The sequence below is a fragment of the Myxocyprinus asiaticus genome, chromosome 31 (assembly GCF_019703515.2).
Source record: "Myxocyprinus asiaticus isolate MX2 ecotype Aquarium Trade chromosome 31, UBuf_Myxa_2, whole genome shotgun sequence".
NCBI classification, from domain to species: domain Eukaryota; kingdom Metazoa; phylum Chordata; class Actinopteri; order Cypriniformes; family Catostomidae; genus Myxocyprinus; species Myxocyprinus asiaticus.
The window spans coordinates 7,400,429-7,410,813 of record NC_059374.1 but is presented as its reverse complement, the minus strand read 5'-3'; the positions used below and the strand labels follow the sequence as shown (position 1 = coordinate 7,410,813).

At 35.3% G+C, this 10,385-nt stretch overlaps 1 protein-coding gene across 2 annotated transcripts; it reads left to right on the top strand.

Moving 5' to 3' along the window:
• The first annotated feature begins 1,209 nt into the window (after window positions 1-1,209).
• LOC127421933 (short stature homeobox protein 2-like) lies at window positions 1,210-8,285 on the top strand. Of its 2 annotated transcripts, none has more exons than XM_051665168.1 (5): window positions 1,210-1,610; window positions 2,504-2,712; window positions 4,722-4,779; window positions 5,366-5,454; window positions 6,754-8,285. In XM_051665168.1, the coding sequence occupies exons 1-5, from the start codon at window positions 1,361-1,363 to the stop codon at window positions 7,009-7,011; spliced, it is 864 nt and encodes a 287-aa protein (XP_051521128.1). In that variant the 5' UTR covers window positions 1,210-1,360; the 3' UTR covers window positions 7,012-8,285. The 2 variants fall into 2 exon arrangements, with proteins under 2 accessions (XP_051521128.1, XP_051521126.1); XM_051665166.1 differs by having other exon boundaries at window positions 6,718-8,285.
• The last annotated feature ends 2,100 nt before the right edge of the window (window positions 8,286-10,385 follow it).

Below are 10,385 nucleotides of genomic sequence, written 5' to 3'. Positions count from 1 at the left end.
TGTCCTTTTCATTCTCTCTTTATCCATTAGGCTTAAAAGTAATTAAGCTTTACTTTGCAAATATGCAATAATTTAAGTAGTCTAACTGACTGAAGCCTATTAACAATCTAAACGGAACAAAACCTCAAGAAAATAGGCCTACGTTTAAAATATTACCGTTAAAGGCAGATGTTGCTAATAAGCAATAACGAAAGCAATTATCCTCTCCTCTGAGAGTTGAAATATTTTTCAAAAGCTTAAATATTGAAAATGTTTCTTTCAGTCTCTAAAAACTGAGACGCTTGAAACGCAAAAACAGCACAGGTTTTTTCAGCTCATTTCTTTATCATAAGTATTTTGTGTAGGCATATTTAGTTTATAATACCTCTATATTAATATGTGCTTTAATATGCTATTTAATAAAGATTATAGCAATATATCCTTTATTCGAGTTACACTTTGTGTATAAAAATGATCAAATGGACCGTTTTGATTTAGATGATCTTTAAATTGTTTTATTCATGATGCTCGTTCCTCGTACAATTATTATCTAATTCATTGGCCTATAACTATTAGTGACAGTCGTAGATAACGGAAGACACTAATTTGAGTAAATCGTATAAAACATGTAAGAAGATTAAATAATCACCCTGCAATTTACCTTGTAATGTACTACAGGCCTTTAGTTTTCTTCTGGAATGCTAAAATTTTTATTTCTCGTCTACAAGAGAAGTGTGGGTTAAAATGTTAGAGTCTCTCAATGATGTTGTTACTGTATGTCATTTACATGAACACAGTGCACATGTATTCCTCTTTCCTCTGTTTGCTCTTCCCGTTATCTCTGTCACTGTCTCTCTTTTTTCCAGCTCAGATCAAAGAGTTGTAGAGGAAAAGGTCATGTCCGTGTGTGCCCTTGTAATTTTCAGTAGTTTTCTGGCCACACCCCAGCAGAGCTTTCCACCACCACTATCATCATCCCTGGTGTTTCCAAACCCTAACCAGTCCACGCTTAATGACATTAATTTGCTTCTCTTGTCAATCTTGGATAAATGGCCAGTAGCCGTAGAAGGGTGATGTGGATCTGAAGGGCAGATAAGGTTTTTTCCCCCTCCTCTATGAGAAGGGGGCTCGTGGCGACGGGAGGTAACGTGCGCGGATCAAGGGGCAGACGCTCGCAAAGTATAAATAGTGTGACTTCAATAGCGAATCGGTCTGTAGCGGTACAAGTCTGTTCACTACGCAACAAGAAGAATTGTCAAAGATCTCACATCACATCCTCTCGCATTTAGGCCGACAGAAAGAGAAACACTGTTGATGTCCTATGGACTGCTGAGGATCTAAAGGGAACATTGTGTTTTTTTTCTTCTTCTTTGGAGCAGTAATGGAAGAACTTACCGCGTTTGTGTCCAAATCTTTTGATCAGAAAGTGAAGGAAAAGAAGGAGGTGATCACTTACCGGGAGGTGCTGGAGACAGGCTCGATGAGAAATAGGGAGAGCCTGTCGGTGGAACCGGCTCGCGAAGAGGTGAATAGTATCACGCGGTGCGGCGGGCGCTCATCGCCGGTCAGGGAAGCGGACGTGGTGGTGTCAGAAAGAAGCACAGACACAAGCAGCCCCAAACTTACAGACGGTAAGTGTTTCTAGCCTGTAAAATATGACTGAATCACGCATTCACCTTATTTCTCCTTCGTTTTCAATTATTCTGTATAGGCCTATTATTCTGTATGTTTTATATATCTTCCGCATTTGATTATTTTCATATGTAATTAAATATTACATTAGAGCTACTATTTATGAAACATTGTAGGCGTATGTTAACACGCTTGAAAAAGTTATACAAAATATTCAAAAGGAAAATAATTAAAGGAAATAATGTATCCGTTGATGTCAGATACACATACATGAAATGCTTCTATATTATCTAAAACAACACTCATTTGATGTAGACTGTAAAAAGCTGATATAAAAGATGATGAGGATGTAAAACTGAAGGCCACATCTATAATTCTTTAGAATACTTTTATGCCAGTGACTTTTAACAATATCACGAAATAATAGATTAAGCTATAACAGCAACAGTACTGCAATTGTAATAATAATATAGTATATAATAATAATTATTGGAAATTATTATTATTATTATTATTATAAAAATAATGCAGACATGGTAATTTCGTTATTTTTATCCTTTAAACAACTGATACATTTTTCATTTACATTATTATTTTTATTATTATTATTAACAGAAATAGTCTTTAGCCTATTGTTTTTTTGTTTTGTTTTTTGTTTTTTTATAAAACTGAATTGTTTTGCTATATTGTTCATTGTGCATGCAGTAGGATAATAACCCTGTCATAAGGATCTAGTCGATAGAGGAACTGGATGCATATGTATAACGCGTAAATAATTAAAGAGCTCTGTGTATAAGATAAAACATCCGTGACCGACATCAGTGGGCATATACATTATGCCCTCTTTCACATCATTAGATGAAGCCTTAATTCTTCTCTGCTCTGTGCTCAGGTGACACAGACATAAAGGAACGCAAAGAGGATTGTAAGCCGATGGAGGATGAGACTCAGACTAAAATCAAGCAGAGAAGGAGTCGGACTAACTTTACTCTGGAGCAGCTAAACGAGCTGGAGAGACTGTTCGATGAGACGCACTATCCGGACGCATTCATGAGAGAGGAGCTGAGCCAGAGGCTCGGGTTGTCGGAGGCCAGAGTACAGGTCAGACACTTCATTTGCATCTAGTCTATATGTAGGGTTCCCTTGCGAAAGAAAAATGGCTAACCCTTTAGATTATAGTGTCAAGATAATATATAGGATGTGTAAATAATAGTGTATTTACATGAAGCTCCGCGAAATTATGAGATATTATGCGCAACATAATGACATTAATTATTTACATATTAATTCTTTAGTAATCATATTACACAGTATTCTACTTACTACTACTACTACTACTACTGTAAAATGAGCACAGTAATTTAAAGTGTGAAATGATTTCGAAGTATTTAGACACAAATAAAAAATGTATAGCCCTATTCAATTATGTCGATTAAAAAATAGTTATTTTTTAATAAAGCATTTTGCAAATTCTAAATAGCCTAGTCTTTGCGTTGCATAGGCACTTCTTGTTGTGGTGATATAGCTGTACAGGCTAAGTTGTACAGAGACAGCTGAATACGGATTTCAGCACCTTTCTTATGATAGATATGACTCTATACCTTATACTGATAAATGCAATTAGATGTCAGTCTATTTATTCTTGTTATGGATGATTTGTAAACAATTTTCAAATGAATTGTGATACTATGCCGCTTAAATCAACTTTGTATAATAAAAAACAATGCACCTGTATGTTCAGGAAATCACAGTGGACTTTGTCCAACACAGTACATTTGATTTGATATTATAACACAGACATTGGCTTGAGTTATGATTTATACAGCCGCTGAGCCATTTGAACAAGAAACTCTTCCCTGATTTGTGCGCGTTGGCCCTGCAGGCAACATCTGTAGTGTGCTTTTTAGGATGGGGAAGACCATCTGCACAGAAACATAAAACATCTATGTGTAACGAGAGACGAGCAACTGAGCCGAATAATGACATTCAACATAGACACTGGCTCTTGTGTGATTGATCAGGAAAGAAAAAACAACAATATCTTATTACAATCTCTTTTATCTATTCATTCCTTGGGTGGGAATATGTAATTCACTCTTTGAATATATTGGTCCTTTTAAAATGGGCTCAAAAGACCTCCCTGGAAAAAGTTAAACCAGCGTCTCTTTTTGGGATCTTACCAAAGCACATTGTCCCAAGCAAGGCCTGCGGATTTACATAAATTATCTATCATTTTTCCCCCCAAATAAAGATCTGATGCTCTTTCCATCTTCACTGGTAGACTATTCACAGACAAGGCCACACTGCTGGCTCAAAGACTTTCTGCCATATTAAGGGACAAGTCATATTCAACATAGTCTCAACCATATAATTAATTTTCCCGTTAAGGAAATTACATTATGATAGTGTTTCCACTTTCATTGACACCAGACGTATCATGCAAATGTTTTATGGACTGCTTGGTTGAAATTCATAAACAGTGCGGGATTCAAAGCAGATTAACATGTTAATGAGACACATACTTTCCAAATCACTGATGCCCACAACATAACCTACATAGCAACATAATCAAATGGAAAAGGTGTCTTAAAAAGGGTATGTGCTGGTTGTATTATGACAGTCATTAAACTGTAACCAGTGAGCACAAGCTCCTTGCAGATTAATCAATGCAATTAATCTCTCAATTTTATTATTGATGTCTAATCCTGTATTATCAGGCTGGTTATTTGCTACCAGCGAATCTGATATATATATTTCCAGGAGATTCGAGTCCTAAAAGAAGCAATCCGATTATCTGATAGCAAAAATATTTATTTATTTATTGCTGAGAAAGATGAAAATGGCCGATTTCAGATGCATATTTAAAATCGAGCTTCTGTATCTTTTCGTTTGCTTAACATTTCTTGCCAATTTGTTTTGTGGTGAGTTGGCCGCTTTTTATGTAAATTCCTCGCCCGTCCTTTGTAGAAATGTAGCCTAATAATTAAAATGTCGGTTAAGCATCATAAATATTTCAGAGGTCCTCAGGGATATATACATTTGTCGATATTGTTTTCATTTTGGAAGAATTTACACATGCCCTCCAGCAGCTCAGTCTCTTCTGGTTTCAGGTATGGTTTCAGAATCGACGGGCCAAGTGCAGAAAGCAGGAAAATCAGTTGCATAAAGGTGCGTCAATCGTCGCATACATTTGTACAAAGCAGTATTTATTTCTAACAAGTTTATCAAACAAATAAATAGCCAAAATAAATAAATAAATAAATAAATAAATAAATAAAAAATTATTTGCATCATTTCAGTATGTGTAGCCTAAATTATTTTCTGGAATTGCTATGCCTACCACTAACACTAGCTACACATTTTGGATGTCTCCCTCAATTGACGCACACACACACACACACACACACACACACACACACACACACACACACACACATACATACACACATTTTAGATCATAGAGCACTCTACGAATTACTGTAGCCAATCAATAGAATCAGGTGTGTCAGATAAAGGAGACATCCAAAATGTTTAGTGTTAGTGGTACTTAAGGAAAGGACTATAGACACTGGTTTATACTGTATCATCGGGTGTCTAGACGAAATTAGGCTATAATGAAAAATAAATAAATAAATAAATACAAACCAAAAAAACAACAACAAAAAAACAAAAAAAAAAAAAAAAACAATTGAAAGTCTTTATATGTAGGCCTACTACTGGTTTGAAGAAAACTTAATTCTCTCTCTTTTCTCAGGGGTTCTCATCGGAGCGGCAAGTCAGTTTGAAGCGTGTCGTGTTGCTCCATATGTCAACGTGGGAGCTCTGCGCATGCCATTCCAACAGGTAAGTGACTGACAAACTCAATGCCCATGGAAGCTTGTTGGCACAACCTCCACCCAAACTGCTAAATACTGGGTTCAGATAGGCACTTTGATCTGAATGTCACTTAACAAAACAATTTATCTTTGACCAAATAGGGTAAAATGGGGCTAAAGGCTCTGCGGGGTTAAGGCTCCTTTGATTTTATTTTCTCCCAAAACACTAAATAGCCTCAAAAACCACCTCAATACTTTCCTAAACGCCTGTCTGTCACAATGAACTGCAAATTTTTCTTCTTCCATGAGATCATTGCGTATAATATCTATAGGTTGATTTTGAGGCAGTTTAATCAAATATTATATATATATATATATATATATATATATATATATATATATATATATATATATATATATATATATATATATAGTTGTAAATGTATGTAGCTAATGAATATCCTGGAAATTATCACATTTATTTTGAGACAAAATACATATTTGTCATTTTCAGTTTTGTTCAAGGTGATTATATAAAACAAATTTCAATAACTTTCCAATAAGTGAAAGGATGGCATTTGGGGTAAAAAGCCCACCTGTTGCAGGGGCTAAAGGCCCCTATTAAACTAACTGTTTTTCTTACGTGGGGTGAATAGATTTGATATAAAAGTATTCAAAGAGGGCTCACATTGACTGATCCAATCACAATGGAGATTAATTTGTTTATAGAATACTTAAGATGTAACGTGATTGAAATGAACAAGAAATTATGGACCTTTTTCTGAAGTGGTTGTTTTGAGTCATCATTATCTTAATTTGTTTCTAAAAACATCTTGTTGTCTCAAAAGTATTTGCATAAGTTGACAAATTGTGCGCTATAACTTTAGCCCAGGTATGTACACTATATCACTATGTAATTGTTTTCGAAACAACCTTCTGTTGTTATTTCTTTTCACTCAAAATATTTTGCTCCATCAATATTCAATAAAAATAAATGTTTTTCTTAAATCTTGAGACACTTTGTGACCAGAAAAAAAGGGTAATTTTCCTTAAGGCGGGCCTTTAGCCCCATTGTACCCAATAATGCTAAATAAAGATTAGGTGAGAGTTGTAAGTTTGTATCCGGGGGAATAGTCAGGATTTTAGGACACCATAATCCTACAGAAAATGCATGTGTCCGAATCCTCAATGATGATGATAAATGCAATTGATTCAGTACCCAGTAACAGCTCTGTATAGTCTTTCTTAAGTTAATGTGTTTCTCCTCCTCTCTCCCTACCCGTGCGTCCAGGATAGTCATTGCAACGTGCCGCCCTTCTCCTTTCAGGTGCAGGCGCAGCTGCAGCTGGACAGCGCAGTGGCTCACGCGCACCATCACCTGCACTCGCACCTGGCGGCGCACGCGCCGTACATGATGTTTCCAGCACCACCGTTCGGTTTGCCTCTGGCGACGCTAGCTGCGGAATCTGCTTCCGCAGCGTCAGTGGTGGCGGCAGCAGCGGCCGCAAAAACCACCAACAAAAACTCGAGCATCGCTGACCTGAGACTGAAGGCAAAAAAACACGCTGCGGCACTGGGTCTGTGACGTCACACAGTCCCGCAACACAATGTTGGCTTTTTAAAGTAAACAACAGACAAATACGTTATTTATGAAGGACACACAAGAATAATAGGCTAAACTACAGGCTATTTATGAGATGACACAAGAACATAAACTGTGAAGGGAAACCTCTGCGTAGATCCCTCCATGAATGGAGGGACGTGAACAACTACAAAATGTTGTACTCCAAGACAACAAAAAGTTGAACTTTTAGTGAACTTTTGCAGAAGACAGTGGATGTGCACATGGGAAAACAAGAGACTGTTCGAGACAAGTTGAATCTGAAAACAATGATATAATGCAGCTGGGACGATTGTTCGACTGTTTGTTTGACAATGCGAACATTTCTGCTTTAATACAATATTAAGTATCAATGAAAATAAAGAGGCTGGCCTCGTTTTATTTGAAACAAAGTTTCTCTGTGGATATTTGTCAACTATTAGCCAACTACATCATTGATCATATGAATGGCGGTTCTCACTTTTGTTGCCATTATGAAAACTCCAGTACAGGCTACATGCGTTTCTGCCCTCAGAAGACACGAGTCAAAAGGAACTAGTTAGCTAATTTTATGCTGTTTGATTTCTGAGAACTGAAATTTCTGAAAACCGATAATTTAGCCTACTTATTATTATTATCATTGTATAGTGAAATTAGTCACATATCATGCCGCTAATTTCAACTACATTGATTTTCAATTGACATTCACATACCAAAACACATCAGGCCTATACTAGGTGTATTAATCAAATTCAGGCAATAGACTAATATATGGAACGGCCACATGTAAAATATGTTAATGCCAACAAATATATTTTGTTAATTGTGTGCTTCATCAACACATTGTAAGATATCTCTGGAATTATTTTCCTTTTTTTTTTTCCTTCCTTCATATCTTTCTCAGTATGTAAAAAGATGTGATTCTGTAAATGTAAGGTTCATGCTTTTTACAAAGGTTACAGTAAACGAACATCGACTGCGGGCACGGGTCTCTGAAAATAATTGAATGCCCTCTACATTTTTATGAAATCTATTATTTTATCATGACTGTGAAACTTGAGCGATTCATAAAATAAATTAAAACGTTTTTCTGTAATACCCGCGTCATGGTACCTATATACATTCATCGTTTTTCGAAGCCTATTGTTTAATTTTTCATTTCACTAAATATGTGGATGTGTCTTAAAATGGAAGGGTTTAAACTCAGAATCATTTGAAAGTTCTTTTTTTTCTTTCGAGCTATGGCGGTGTCTTATTTTTTGATGTCTGAAATAATAAACTGAATAATCAATGGAAAAAATAGCTGCATTTGAAGGCTGAAATCAGATCGATTTTTTGAAGTGGGAGTTTTCTAAGTGGGCCTATTTAATTCAGTCATTCTGGGTCAAATTAAACAGCTTATTCTGAAAGAACTATTTAAAGAAAGATTCTATTTGTTTCAGATGGTTTTGGAAACTGCAATCAAGGATGTTGGGCGCTGTTAAGAAAAGTATTTAAATAAATAGCCTATATGAGTTATAAATCAGAATAATTATGTAGACGAAAAGTAATCCGTAATAAATCTAATATAATAATAATAATAACAACAATACATTAAACAAGGCGGCCATCATATTGTAACACTTTATAGGCTAATAACTTTCATTAATAAGTCATTAACAAACGTAGCCTATATGGTTAACAGATCATTAGGCTAGTTGATGTGCTTGCAAATATGAAAATATACGGAAATATATTAATCAAAATTTCATGTTATTTGTAACCAAATAGGCTAAATTAACAAAGGTCTGTTTATTTTAAAGTATAAACCATATCATCTATATATCATTACATAAATCCACTCAATATTGCAAAAAACAAACAAACAAACAAAACAAACTAATTTGTCATAAAATCACACGGCCCTCTCTCAGCTCAAGATAAGTTTTTATGGTGGGCTTCAGTGCATTGTGTTGTGGAACTTGCACACTGGCACTGAACAAGCAGTTTTTATGAAGAGAAAAATTCAAGATAAGAGGCAACTTATAAATAGACAATATATATATATATATATATATATATATATATATATATATATATATATATATATATATATATATATATATATATACATACTATTATTGGCCTGGATTTGGAAACTATCTGCACGATTAACAAAATTATTTACAATGAATATTAATGCATCGTCTGGAAAGCCACACTTTGCTTTGTGTAGGCTAATTACAGAGTAATTAATTTTAATATTAAATAATATTTTATGGAACTCTTTGTCATTATACCTTTATATTCACTGCAATGTGTAAAATGGACATTCGATAACGAATAAGTCCTCTGGTCAGATTACCGCCTGTATTTCGATACAAAGTGCAATGTCTTGGAATATTTATTAATACTAATTTAACCGATGCGTGGGATAAAGAGAGATTGTGTATCCAGCTATGTAGTTGGACTCGGACGCCAGAGCTATTGAATTATTGATTCCTGCTGCTGCTTAGCGGAGACTAACTTGTGAATGGGCGATGTACAGAAGACAAAAGGTGGTTATTAAAAATTGGCGCTTCACTCCAAATTTGACCAATTTAGTAGTTTCTGATCAGACAGCGTCTGGGTTTCCCGATAACGTTGCAACTTAAGCTTTTTACGATCATCTTAACGGCGCTCGTTATTTTACGATGGTGTAACACTTGTTTCCTGAACCAGCTCGTAGATCACTCGTTATAAAGTATAACTTAGTCTAAATGCTTCATTACGGGAGCTGTCCGGTCCAAAGGTGCTGAAGCTTAGCCAGTATGTCCAGAAGTTTGTGTTCTCAACGTTAATAATGCAGAAAAACTGCCAAACATGGAAATTTTATGACCGTGTGAGGTTACTGAATGTTACTGAATGTAACTATTACTGAATGTAATGAAAGAAATAACGATGGCTTTGGTAAGACGTGATTTCAGATACGTTGATGCTTAACTTACAGATAATGAAAGTGACGCAAGAAATGCATATCATTTGAAAGCACGCGATGTGAATCATAATAAGGGACTCTCACATAGCCTAAAGTGTTTCTTTTGCTGGAAACTGAACTATGCAGAACAGGATTAAAATAACGGTCAACAGTATTGAACTACTCATAGACCTATATATATTTTAATCATCTGGTTATGTTAGGCACTGTGTACTTGTAGCCTTACAACCATTAGTCAACATGAATTCTGTGATTGCCATGTAAACAGAATAAAAGACTATCTGAACCAGCCATTGTAGGAAGAAGAGAAGGAGGAGGATGAATAGAGAAAGAGGAAATCGCTCTTTTTCTTCACTTTAATCTCTTTTGTTAACCATATTTAAATTATTTATTAAGGCCTATT